The sequence below is a fragment of the Onychomys torridus genome, chromosome 12 (assembly GCF_903995425.1).
Source record: "Onychomys torridus chromosome 12, mOncTor1.1, whole genome shotgun sequence".
Taxonomy (NCBI): domain Eukaryota; kingdom Metazoa; phylum Chordata; class Mammalia; order Rodentia; family Cricetidae; genus Onychomys; species Onychomys torridus.
Window position 1 is genome coordinate 74768026 of NC_050454.1, and position 14210 is coordinate 74782235.

General features: G+C 44.4%; 1 protein-coding gene across 2 annotated transcripts in view; it reads left to right on the forward strand.

Moving 5' to 3' along the window:
• The window catches only part of Bace2 (beta-secretase 2), an 80936-nt gene extending 67843 nt beyond the window's left edge, over window positions 1-13093 (forward strand). The window contains exon 9 of one of the 2 annotated variants that reach the window (XM_036203895.1): window positions 1813-2830. In XM_036203895.1, the coding sequence (XP_036059788.1) occupies window positions 1813-1982 (170 nt within the window). In that variant the 3' untranslated portion in view covers window positions 1983-2830. Of the gene's footprint in view, window positions 1-1812; window positions 2831-12628 lie in introns of those variants that run through there. The other variant, XM_036203894.1, reaches the window with a different exon arrangement.
• Window positions 13094-14210: the final 1117 nt, after the last annotated feature.

Consider the following 14210-nt stretch of genomic DNA (forward strand, 5'->3'; position numbering starts at 1 on the left):
GGCTCGAGCAGACTAAGCTCATATCCATCGTTATACTGTGTCTGGAGCCATGAATTACAGTGTTTTGATGGTTGGTGCAAAATTAATAAAGGAAAGAATTCGTAAGAATCTGGGTCTTTGTTAGAAAATAAGTAGAGGTCTGTGGAAGCTGTTTCTTAGAATCCTAAAGTAATAAGGCTAAGGAGTAATTGTCTCAAAACATGTTTTTGGGTGGAGTAATGTGAGAAGCTTCAGCAGAGTTACCCAGGAGTTTAGGGTGGAACTCCACAGGAAGCTGCTGGAGTAGGGAAGCAACCTCTAGATTGACAGCTGCTCCAGGTAGGGCTCACATAGCACCTGGTGCCATCAAAATCTAGGTGCTGGTGACAAGCAGCTCAAACTGCCCAAGAGGAGGCAACTGAAGCTCTCAGCATGTGATTAGGTTGCTGGAGAGAGAGGAAGGAGAGCCTGTATCCAGGATGGTGGTCAGGATGGCTGCAGGGTTTCAAAATAGCATTTCAAGGGACTAAGAAAATGTTTGCAAACTGAGTGTGGTAGGTTGTACCTATAATCCCAGAACTCAGGAGGCTGAGGCAGAAGGATTGCCTTGAGTGAATTTGAGTAAGGACCTGTCTCAGAAAATCAAAAGTTTTGAGGGTTGAATGTGATATGTAACTTGGGGTAAAGTGCCTGCCTAGGATACAGGAAGCCCAGGTTCAAGCCCGACCACAATGCACAGCATAAAATGGATGTAATGACATGTTTATAATCCCAGCTGATGAGAAGTTTAAGGTTATCTTAGCTTTCTTTCCCACAAATCTTGTTCCCATATAAAATGCTATTAAGCCAGGGGCTCCCTTTACAGCAGCTGGCATTGTGTGCATATAGCACTGCCAGGAGTATGATAACAGTATGTTGTCTGAATGGACCACTGCTGGATGTGATTTCATATTGTTTCACAGTGGGGCAACACAGCTGTATTGATTTTACTCTGAACTCTGTTTGTTGTTGTAATACAAGTGTTTTTCTTAATGGTGTTTAAAAAATAGATTTAAGGCTTTGGCACTTATACACTTGATCTCACTAGCTGTGAGAAGATACCCTGATATCTGTCTCCTCTCCAACACAAATTATTCAGCTATCAGGGCAATTTTTCCCTGGGGGCTGCCGTTACAACAGCCAAGCTCTGAAGCCCTGTGAGAAATGGACTAGACATTCTGTCTTTCTTTATCGTTTTCATTCTTAATTGTATAATACTTTAAATTCTAGAAAGCATTCCTTCATCTCCCAGTACCCTTGGGAGATGGTTCCCAAGACACCTCTCAAGTATTAGTGTCCATGGATGCTCGAGTCCTCTGTGCAAAACGGTGCTGTATAGACAGGTAGCCTGTGCTCACCACCCAAATACTGTAAACCATTTCTGTATTTCTAGTAATGTGATCCAATGCAAATGCCATGTAAATGGTTCCTGTTCTGCTTGCTCAGGGAACAATGAGGACACAGCCAACTGCATCCAGGCACTTCTTTTCAAATATTTTCCATCTAAGATTACTTGAATTGACAGATGTAGGACCCACAAACACAGAGGGCTAGCTGTGCATAAGGCATGCACACTTACAGAAAATCCAACCTAAGAGATTTTCTAATTACATTTTCTTCCAAAGCTTGTCATAGATATAGCTAATACCACTCCCTCAGTGCATATGGATTCTTATGATTACTGCACATATATTATTTTTGTCAGACAGGTGTAAGCATGTTGTATTAGACATCTGTTTCTGCCTAACAGCTTTCTCTGAACGTGGCTGCTCTTTACTGTGGTTCCTTCTGCAGTTTCCAAGGATCAGGCATGGAGACTGGTTGAGCTGACTGGGTCTTGCTCTGAGTGTGATCATCACCTGCAGCCATCCAACGTCTGCAGATGCTGCTTCCAAGCTCACTCCTATGGTTGTTGGCAAGAGTCCCTGCTCATTGCCATGAGGGCATCACCACAACTTGCCTGAGTGTCCTCAGAATAGCACCTGGTCCTCTCTGAATGAGTTGTCCACGAAAGGGTACCACAAAACCCTTAAGAGATAAGCTGAAGACTTTCTGTAGCCCAGTTTCAGTGGTAGTGCTATTGTTTATGACATGTTCTGTTGGTTCTGCAGTGTGGAGGAGGAGAGTATATGGGTTAAATATTAGGAAATGGATCTCAAGTGGAACAGCATCTTATCCTGAATTCTGTCTATTGTAGATTGGTGGTGATTCATTGTCAATTTGACACAACCTACAGTCACCAGAGAAGAGAGCATATGACAAGAGATTCTCTAGGTCAGGTTGTTCTGTGGGAGATTGTCTTGATAACATTGTTCAGGTGGGAAGGCATTGTGGGTGGTACCATTCCCTTGGTTTCAGTCCTGGACTGTGTTGCATACAAATAGACATGCATGAATTCATTCTCTTTCTGCTCTTGACTGTGGACATGATATGACCAGGTGCTTCAAGTCTCTCTCTCAACTCCCTAAAATAATGGACTATGACCCTAAAATAGTGGCAGAAGAAACCCTTGCTCCATGAAGTTCTGTCAGGATATTTTGTCACAGCAACAGAAGTAAAACTAAGACAGGCATGTGGCAAAACATACTTTCCTTAGTTACTTGACTTTATTTTCAATTTATGTTACTGTTGTGAAACTATGTGTGTTCCTTGTCAACTTGATCTCTTTGCTAAATAATGTATGTTCTAAATGTTCTGTGTTAATACTCTCTTTAACTGCTACATCATACCACATTGTCTGAGTATACTACCCAGGTTATCTAATAAACCTTTTAGAGACATAGCACAAAATATAAAAGCAATTACTACTCTATCAGAGGACTGGAGTTTGGATCCTATACAGGATGACTCACAGTTAACTGGAACTTCAGCTCTGGAGGCCCTGATGTCCTCTTCTGGCTTTCACAGGTATCTGTACACACACACACACACACACACACACACACACACACACACACACTAGTGTGTAGTGCTCATGTGCACCTGTACACACATGAACACAAACCCACACACATGCACATACACAAAAAAATTAAAATAGCATATCACTGAATGATTGCATAATTTTATTAAACTGACATCTTCATACAAGTATGTAAACCCAGAAGGGAAGTAGGTGAACAGCTTCTTGCACAGCTGTTTTCTCTTTTCTATAAACAGTTTTCCTGATAAAAGTCTCAAAAGGTGATTATTGTCTAAAATGCTATGATTCATGTCTCAGTTGTAAGTTTTTTAAACTTTGCTTGTGATGCATTTTAACACAAAAAATACTTTTTGGGGGTCTTTAAGTCTCTGTTGAGTTCTCATGAGAATTTCACTGGGTCTCTACCCCTGACTGTGACAATTCAGAGTCCAGCCAGGCTTGGTGAAGGTGGAAATCTGAGGGTTCTGATTCTCATGGGAGAATCCTCTTTTTGTTCCCAGCCCTTCCTCAGACCACAGACAGCCAAGCTCTCTTGATGGTCAAGTTTTGGACTCTTCACTGATAAGCCAGACCATAGGCATTGTGGCTCTAGCACCTACTTCCTTGGTGTTTGGGGTCAAGTTTCTTGCAGTGTGACTTTCCAGGGGAGATGTAAAAATGTCTATGCCAAATAGAGAGGGAATAGACAAACCAAAGACAGCTCCCATCAAGTCCAACATGGTACATTAATGAGTTTATAGGTGTCACTCACAGAAGTATGGACAATCCATAGGAGCTGCATCGTTGATGAGCCAATGTGGATGAGGAAAATCCCACCAGGCCACAGCCCTGGATGAAGAGTTACAGGAGATTACTGGCTGCTGAGAGAGGGAGAAACAATCTTCTTCAGAGATGAGTCCCCTCCCCCTATGGGTTATCCACTCCCAAGTGGTCAGCCCTGATACATATGAACAACACAAAATGAACTCAGCAAGTTGTACTCATGTATTTATTCATTTATGTATGTGTGTAACTAAAAGTTTTTAAAAAGAGGCCATGAATCTGAGAGAAGCAGTATGGGAAGTGCAGCATGGGAGGTATTGAAGGGAAGGGGGGATGATATAAATCAAAAAGAGAGAGAAAGAAAAGCCCCAACCCTAGTTGGTCTTTTACCTGTATATAATATATACATATATCATATCATATCATATCATATCATATATCTCACCTATGGCTTCACAGAATGGAGTAGGGTTTTGAAATCTTGGGGAAAGGTTGGGGGTGGGGGTGCTGAAGGGCTTGTGAGGTCCCGTGGCCTTTCCCTCTCACATGGCAGCAGACTGTGTCCATAGACCTATCTTCCATAGAGGTCTGTTTGCTGCCATGATTGCTGGATGAGGTCTGTCACATGGCCACCCTGCTCCACAATGGTGGTGGTCACACGAAGCCCCGGGAAAACAACCACAGCATCACCTACTCTTCCTGGACGTGGAGACTCTAGCTCTCATGTGAACTTCAGGTTAGGGAAAGGCTCTTCTACACCCTGATGCATGTTTAAAACTGGAGGGTGATCTGAGCATACCGGTCCATACCCATAGTCTCTGCTACTTGAAAAGCCAAGGCAGGGGCATCCCTCAAGCCAGGAGTTTGGAGCTAGCCTCCTTAGCATTGCAAGACTGTCTCTTTAAAAAACAATTCTGACAATATAGTGATGGAGCACATGCTTAGCAAATCCAAGGTCCAGTGTTCAACCCTCAGGAACTAACTAGATGAGTGAATAGTGGGAGCTGCAGTTAGCCTCTGGTCTGTTAGAACAGGAGTAAAAAGCTTCTTATATTCTTCTACTATTTCCCAGTGCCTTTATTTTGGCTTTATAATTTTAGGCAGCTCTTAGTTCATAGGGTTCACTGAGGGTTGCCATAGGGGAGCAGGGAGCAGAAGCCCTTTGCCAGAATCCCTGGGACTCCAAGAGCTTCTCCAAGACTGACTTTGTGGACTTCCTGGCTTGTTTTCCTGGAGTACATCTGGGTGGCCATGGTGCAGGGTGATTTGGGGAAAAGTGCCCAGTCTCCCTTTCTTTTTGTGTGTATGTAGGCTGGAGGTTGTATGTAAGTGTGCACGTGTGGGTGTGTGAGTGTTGATGCATGTGCACATGGGTTCATGTGGAGGCCAGAGGTCAACTTCAGGTGTCTTTCTCTATCATTCTCCATTTTGTTCTTTGAGACAGGGTTTCTCATTGGTCTGGAACTCACCAAGTAGGCTAGGCTGGCTATTCACCAAGCCCCAGGGATCCACCTATCTCTGTCTCCCCAGCACTGGGATTACAACAGCAGGCCACCACACAGGGCATTTTTGTTTCTTTGGTTCTAGGAATCAAATTCAGGTCCTTATGCTTGCTCAGGTCCTTAAGCTTTGCCATCTGAGCCTTTCCCCAGACAGCTTTCTTCTGCTGCTTGTGCCAATGCCAATCCCCATCCTGCTGGGAACCCCAATATGGATCCCAAGCAGAGCCATGCAAATTAGATGGAGAATGTGGGGCAATGTGGAACTGACCCTTCCAAGTCTCTGGTATACCCCTGAACAGATACTCTGGGTACTGGGGCCCCTTCAGCTCTTCCATGTTGACTTGTCCAAGCATCTGCAGCTAAGCAGATAAGAATGATAGTGTTAAATTGACAGCTCTGGTGTCTTAATGCTCCAGGGCTTCTGAAATACCATCCATCTCTTTTTATAGACTGAGACATTTAGCACCCAAGAGCTATATACATTGCAACTCATACAACTTGAAACATATCGTGGATTGTGGCAGTCATTCCATGGAGTTTTTCTTGCTGCAGGTTGAAAGTGGATCATCTGGTACAGCTCATGTTTAAAAATAGGGAGAGTAGTGTGAAGATGAGTCTTAGAGATATGCCTGTGCTTATCTATTTAGAATATTGTCAAAGACACCAAAGCTGAGAACCATAAAGCCATGGGCCAGGCTCTTCTGGCTCTACACTGTACAGTTGAAAACCCTGAGTTCCATGGATAATCTGTGCCTTTTACACCTACTGCAGAGAATACTGGCCCTGGGGCTTAGGAGGTGGCTTATTCAGTAAAGTGCTTGCCACACAAGCATTAAGACCTGAGTTCACTCCTCAGCACCCATGTAAAAAGCAGATATGGTGGTGTGCACCTGTAATCCCAGCCCTGGGGAGGTAGGGAGGACAGGAGGATTCCTGAGATGTGATGACTAGCCAGAGATCCCAGTGAGAGACTCTATCTCAAAAGGGAATGAAAGGGTAGGGAGAGAGAGTAAGAGACTGGCCTTGGGTCCAGACCCCTTCTAACTACAGAGTATTCTTCCAAGTGAAGCAGGCATTTGCACAGAATGTCTTGATCACAGATCTTCAGTTTGGTGGGGTACTTTGTTTCATTTTGTGTCTCATGGGGGGAGGGGATCTGAACAGCGTAATCATCATCCTTAGTAAAGTGATATATCTTCCCAGGCATTCATTATCAACCAGGTCATGACCTTCTGAGAACAACAGAAAAAACACACAATTAAAATTTTAACTCAAGGGGTGGGAGGAGGGAAGACAGGGGAATCTGTGGTTGATATATAAAATGAATAGAAAATCTCTTAATTAAAAAAAAAAAGATTAATGATCAAAAAAATTTAACTCAAGACATTGATAAAACAATTAAAATAACAACATAGTAACACTTGACCATCACCTAGCACTGACATGTACCCCAGGCACCGTGTACACACATTTAACATCTGCTAACTTAACACTGTCGCTTACAGGGGCAGTTATGCCCCCATTTTACAGATGAGGAAAGTGAAAGTCAGAGCAGTTAGCTGAGAACATAGAGCAGACGGAGCTGTTAAGCCAAATGGCACAGTCCCCAACAAGGAGCAGGGATCTGAAGCCAGAGTCCACTCCCAGGTTCACTCCCTTCCCTGCAATGGATGGTGTCCTCTCATATATAAATCCAACATAGCAAAGTCAAGTCAGCTTCACAGCACAATTAGTGTATCTAATAAATGCACAAACACCTGTGAAGTGAAGGCCCATTCTAGAAAATAACATCCAGAAAATAACTTTTGTTATTGACTTTGAGAAGGTAAGTCCAGCCTCCCTATGTGGCCTAGGATAACCTACAACTTCTTATCTTCCTGCTTCCGCAGTGCTGGGGCTGCAGATTTGTACACCACACCAGCTTGGGCGGTGCTGGGCATGGAGCCCAGGGCTTCCTGCATGCTAAGCAAGCTTGAAACTAAATGAGCCACATCCCCAGTTCTCAGCCTCAGTTTGAAATCCACCTTCCCCCCAGTGCGGCAGAGCCTACTGCACTTGTGAGCATGTAGTTGTTTCTAACTAATGCATTATGTCTGACTACTTGAGATGGGTGCTTTTTCCCCCAAATCTACAACATGATGAATGAAATAAGAGGAGGACAATGACTACTCCTGAAGTGTGGAGAAGACTTTTATTGTAGATATGAGGGAGAAAGCAGGCAGAGGGAAGGAAGAGTCCAGGCGGATCAAGACCAGCAGACTAAACTGGACCATAATAGAAGAGATGGGGAGGGAGAGCAAGAGAAGCAGCCAGGGCCAAGAAAGCTGGGGTTGGCGGATCCCTCTGGGGGAAGAGAACCTGAACCCCTAGGGTGGAGAGGTTTAGGGTTGGGGCGGGGCAGAAAGTGCTGGGAGGAGCCACAGGTACTGAAGGACACTGGGAGCGCCAGCATCCGCTTTCATATGTTGAAGGGCACCTCAGTTAGCTTTTTATCCCAGGTTTCCAAGACTTAATACATACATTCAACTTCTGACTTTAAAGTAACACCATGTAAGGTGAAGAAAAGTTGATTTTGTTGAGAGGTTTGTTTTTTGTTTTGAGGGTGTTGGGTTTTGTTATTTGTGCCTTTCTATTATATGCATATCACGTACATAAAAAAACCCAGACAAATATAGGCTTTCAACTTGAGGAAGAGTTCTGGAGTTGGTCCCCTGACCTGTGTGGCTGAGATTAAACACCTTTCTAGAACTGTTATTAGCATGTATTAATGGTTCATATTACTGAGTCAGTCTGATAGTCTCACATGTGCATGCACTGTCCTGAATCAAGTCCTCTCCTCATTCTTCCACTGGACCCGGCCACTCCTTTCCCAGTCCTTCACTGGGGATGAGGGTGTACTCTGTGTGTGTGTGTGTGCCACACATGTGCATGCATGCTCTGTAGTCTATGAATTTATATACAGTTCTCATTAAATTCTGAAAATTCTTCTTTTTGGTTTTCTGCCCCTCTTTCTTCTTTGGGCCCTTTAATTAGATGATTAAGCAGCTTGATGCATATGCACTGATGTTCTCTCTATCAGTTTTCCAGTGTTCTGTCTGTGTGTCAATTCACGTAGTTTCTGTTGTAATTTCTTTAATTTGATTGGTCCTTTCAAAAGATTTCTTTTTATTCTCTATGGGTGTTTTATCTGCATATATGTATGTGTGCCATATGTGTACACTGTCCTCAAAGGCCAGAAGAGAATGTTGGATCCCCTGGAGCTACAGATGTTTGTGAGGTGCCATGTGGACACTGGAAATTGAAGCCAGGTTCTCTTCAAGAACAGCCAGTGGTCTTAACTACTTAGTCATCTCTTCATCTCTGATTGGTCTTTTTCTATAGTGCATGTGCCATTAGTAACGCCAATGTGTTTTCATCTTATAGATTGTACCAGGAAGTGTGACTTCGGTCTTCCAACATCTTCTGCATCTGTGTTGTGTTAAATATTCCTCCAACTTCTTCATTAGAATATGTGATAATTGAGGTCATAATATCCTGTGTGCAACTGAACTTATCTGAGGTTTCTGGCTAAAATTCCTCTTTATAAACTGTATTTCCCTACTTCTCTGTGTGAACTATAAATGGTGTGTTCCATCTTTTTGCTGTATGTACTATGTTCTATGTAGACTGAATGTTCATTACCCTCCAGGATTCCTCTATGGGAGCCTAAGATCCAACACAAGACATCTCCCAGCATGGAGGTAGAGCCTCTGTGACTGTAACCTTACAAAAGAGCTTTAGCAAGATCTCTTACTCCTTCCCCACATGAAAACACAGAGGCTGGCCATCCAAAAACCATGAAACAGGGTTTGCTTACATGCTGTTTGCAAGCCTTCTGGTCTGTGATATTCTCTCATAGCTCCGAGAACAGACTCTGCATTTGGCAGCATAAATTAGATGCCTCACAGTGTGAATTTCACCTTGTCAGGGACTGAGTATTTTTGTGCTCTTAATAATACTTGAGATTTGTCCTGGGTCAGGACTAAGTTGCTTAGAAAGAATTTTTGCTTCTGATCTTTCTTTCCGGCTTCTTCAGATAGTCAGAGCTGTGTTGGGGAAGTGGTTAGTAGTGCTTCCTCCACTGTGGAAGAAAGGCCCCTCTCCTGCTCCATCCCCTATCTGTTGTCCTGTAAACTGGGGAGACAGAGCACACAGGGAGCTATTGAGGGTGTAGTTCTCTCAGACCTGAGTGAACACTTTTCATATCCTTTTCCAGTGGTCCCCATGGGTCTCTGATTAGTGCTGGCATCCTTTAGAACCCAAGGGATGAGATCCAGTACCCTAGGAGACACCAGTATCCAAGGATGCTCAAGGATGTACAAGCCCTTCCTATAAGAGCCTGTTGTCTCCACAGACCCCAAGCACTGTCCAGTACCAGCATCATCTCTAGATGATGTCACACTTAACAGTATCAGGCCCCTTCTGTGAAATGGCACAGAGTCTTCACCAAATAGGAGCATCATATCTAGATGACATCCCACCTTACACAGGGTCAGGTCCCTCTGTGAGGTGTCATGGTGTCTCCATAGAACCTCTGCACCACTCTGTACTTGATCATCTCTAGATGATGTCATACTTCTCACAGTATTAGGACTGTGTAAATAGTTGGTGTTCCTGAACACTGTGTTGTTCAGGAAATAATGACAATAGAAAAAGTCTGCACGTGTTTAGTCTAGATGCCATTATTCTTTTGGAATAGTCTGTGGTTGGTTGAATGTGGATGCAAGTCCTTCACCCTCTGGAGACACTTGGTCTCTGGGTAAGGCTGTCTCCTCAGCATGACCCTGCACTGCAAACCCTACAGCCATTGTTTCCCTGGACTTCGGTCTGCTGCTTCTGATAGAAGCAGTGCTCTGGGGCAGTCTTCCCTAGTTTTTCATCTTTTTTCACTAAGTATCATCTCACCCATAACAATTTGTTTCAAGTGGGAGGTCAAGCTGGTCCCTGTGACCCCATCTTGGCTGGAAGAAAAAGTGGTTTCAAGAGGTTTTGGATTGTGTCCTGCCTTACTGCATTGCCATCTGTGCACTGAGCAGGTTCCCGTTCGTCCGTGTACTGGCTGACACATCTCATTTACAAAGTAAATTTGAAGGATAATGGCCTGCTCTGCAATGACATTCACAACCTAAGAAACATTTTACTGTCATCAGAAAGATTTGTACAAATCTGTGAGAAGTGTGAAAATACAAATGGCCAGTAAAGTTTTTCTTTTCTTTTTTCTTTCCTTTTTCTTTTGCAATCCTGAAGACTGAACCCACGGCCTCTCGCATGCTCAACAAACATACTACCACTGACCTACTGTCTCTAGTCCCTAACAGTTCTCCCACTCAGAAGATAGTTGAAAATCAAAATTAAACATCAATTGACATGTCCATAATAAGGCTTTTTATGTAGTCATCAAAATAGCTGGACTTAAGATTTAATGATAATGCTTTTTATCATAGAAAAAGGTTACACTAGACAATATTAGTATTGATTGTTCTGACTGGTGAATCTACGACTGTTTGAATTCCCTCTGTTTGCAAGGTTTCTGTTGTAAATATGTATTACCTTCCTGCTATGGAGTGGGGTCATTTGCCTCTGGACACTGTAGGGCAGAGCTTGGCACTCCTCCATAAAGGGCTGGGCAGGAAATGCTTCAGCTTCTGCATACCAGATGAGGGATTGAGTCACCATTCCAGCACTGTAGGCCAACCAAGAGTGATCCAGGACAATAATGCGGCTGGGTGCCAGGAGACACCGACTTTCACAAGAAAGTGGCAGGTTGACTTGCTCCTGGGTGCTGTGTGCTAATACCCTTTCCTATCCCTCCCACTGTGGAGCCCTGGGGTGTGAACCAACTGAGGCTGCATCCCACCATGCTTGGGTGTGGGCAGGGCTATGTTCACTTATTTTTCTTCTAAGGTGCTTAAAAAAACAAGCTGTTATCATGGAGTCTGCACAGGCAAGAAAGGGTATAGCCTGTGCAAAGGAACCAAGTCATTTCTTCCTCTTTCAAAGGCATTCTTTAAAGACCATTATCTTACTGTCATTTTGACTGTTTTCTTCCTCAAGTGAAAAAGTTCATATTTGGCAAGATTGGAAGTCTTGGGGACTTGGGACAAAAACTGGGAGAGTGGTCAGGAGGACTTTCTATTCCACTTTCTTCTGCCCCCAAGTAAAGCCTTAGGATGCTGTAATCCTGGAGGAAGAGGCAAGCCCAGTGCCCTGCCTCACCCTATGCTTGCTTCCAGAAATCTTTCCAGTTTCTCCCAGGGTGTTGCTGCTCTATTTGGCAGAATGAACCTGGGAGAGTGGAGTCCAAAATGAGGAGAACTAAAGTCTCATGCAATAGCCAACTTTATTCAGGGCATCCATTTATATTCTGAGGGTATTCTGAGAATTAAGCAAGGTCATGTGAACAAAGTTCACTTGAGTTTAAGTTGTATACAGTCACAAGGGCAGGTCCCGTAAGTTTAGGCTGTATACAGTCACACATCATCCTGAATAATGAGTAATCTGAAGTAAGCCCACCCTTATTCACTGCTGGGAGGTGTACCAAAGCCCATTCCAAGAACACCCCATGTTACGGAGATGTTACAAGATTCTTGCCTGTTCATACTTAGAGTTTTTTCACAAGCTCTCAGAAATCTCCTCCCACAGCTTTATTCATAGAATGTGTTCTGACACCAGGGGCTTTAGCAGAAGCCATCATGACATTCTATGTCACCATTTAAGCCACAAGCCAAATGTTTGCTAACTGATCACTTTTGTTTCATGGTCCTTCAGATATGCCATAGGATGGAGGAAGGGGACCCTCCTAAGCCAGGGTGGCTAGGGAAGTCTTGGAGCCACTAAGAGTGAGTTGGGCTGGGTGTGGTAAAGCTCCTTTAATATCAGCACTCAGGAAGCTGAAGCAGGAACTGCCGTAAGTTCAAGAGTAGCCTGAACTACATAGCAAGTTCCAGCCCAACTGGAGCTGTAGAGACCCCTGTTGGAAGAAAACCAAACAAAATATCAGAAAGACTAAGTTGGTCTCACTAGGTGTTACATGGGGTCAAATTAACTTTGCCAAGAGACTCCTCCCCCAACCATGCCTGTTGAGCTTTTTGAATGGCACACTTCCCACTCCTCCTTCCTCTTCACTCCTGAAGAACACCACAGCCCTGATGGTACCTCAAGGCACTGGCCAATGTGCTGTCACCCACAGAACACTAGTTGGAGAGCACCAGCTGTGTTTTCTTCTGCACAGTTCTCCATCATTCAGGCACAGCAGTACATACTGAGGAGCATGAACCCCAGAAGGCACACTGCCCCTGAGCTGTCCCTAAGTGCACACTCAATAGCCAAGCCAGTGGAGGTTCCTTGACTTACAACTGTGGCCTTCCTTCTTATGTCTCCTCAGAGATTGCAGGTACTACAGTGTCTGAAATTTCCGGGCCCTTTTCCACAGAAGACATAGCCAGCAACTGTGTCCCAGCGCAGGCTCTGACTGAGCCCATCTTGTGGATTGTGTCCTATGCCCTGATGAGTGTGTGTGGAGCCATTCTCCTGGTTCTGATCCTCCTCCTCCTGCTCCCAGTGCACTGCCGACATGCTCCCCGTGACCCTGAGGTCGTCAATGATGAGTCCTCACTGGTCAGACATCGCTGGAAATGAAGAACCTCTCTGAACTCCAGCAGCCTTGAACTCAGCTCTTCCAAGAGGGACATGTCCAGTCGGCTTCTCTGTCTGTCCGTCTGGAATCTCGGCTGTGCATCTCAATGCCTTCCAGACTCACTGTATCTTGATTACTCTTGATTTCCAAGCTTCCAAATCTTTTCTACTTCGGAGGGAAATGATAATAAAAACACCTCATTGTGAACCAAAACAGTGCATTGGGCTTCAGGCTTTATGGGTCTGGTTATGCCAAACCGACCAGTGTACTACCAAAAACAAACAAACAAAAAACAACCCAAACAAACAAAAAACAGGAATAGGCCATCCATGGTTGTCATTCCCTCTTCAAACTCAGGAAAAATGAGTACATTCAGTTGCTAGTTTGGGTACTGACCATATCAGAGGGTATTTGCCCAGCTACTGCCTGGTCTAGAACAAATGAAATGGCTTTCAGTATCCTAGCAGGAGCAGCAGCCTTGTACCTGAAGAGAGAACCACTCAACCTTCCTCTGAGCCTGACTGCACGCAGGCCCACCAGTAGGTCTCAGGCTCCACACAGAATGAGAATTGACACACAGATCATACCTCAGGGGAAGGCCCATCTAGGTAGAGTAGGATGGAGTTCTAGTGAAATGCCTGTGTTATCTTTGGCATGAAGGTAAAGATGCCTCCTGTGTGGTTTGGGTGTGTTGTAGGCAGCCTTATTCCCGTCATTGTTCTGGCCCATAAGGTGAGGTAAAACAGGTGCTGGGCTGGATGCCACTCTTGATATTTTGTCACCAAGCTGGTCACAGTCACATACACTTACTAGGGTTTCAAGTTAATTAATCATGTTTTAATGAGGAAAACAAACTCTCTCTCTCCCTCTCTGCTGCTGTAATTGTTTCCTTTTCTTCAAAGCTTCTCTGGAAATACGTTGGTAATTACTGATCTGGGAAATGGAGACATGGCAGATGCCCATGCTTTGCCCAGCTGTCGGGGGAGGAAGACTCGTGACTTGGAGCCCTTCCATTTTCTGAGTCCTTTGAAGCCATGTGCTTCCCTTTGTAAAATGCCTGGGGCCCAAGTGAACCATCAAAAGCAATTTTAAGGCCCCTGACCGTCAGATGACTTGTGTGGTGTGGTTCTTCCATCTGAGGGAGTTAAAGCCTTGGCAATGGGTGATCAGCAGTATCTGTATTTACTGCCATTTGAGGCCTTTGCCAAAGAAAAGTGAAGCCTGCAACTCCATGTGGCCACTTGTTTTGATGGGACATAATTGACATGCAAAGTGAGTCTTGTCCCTAACCCCATCCCTGTGCCAAGTTCAGTGTTCACTTTGTGCTGCC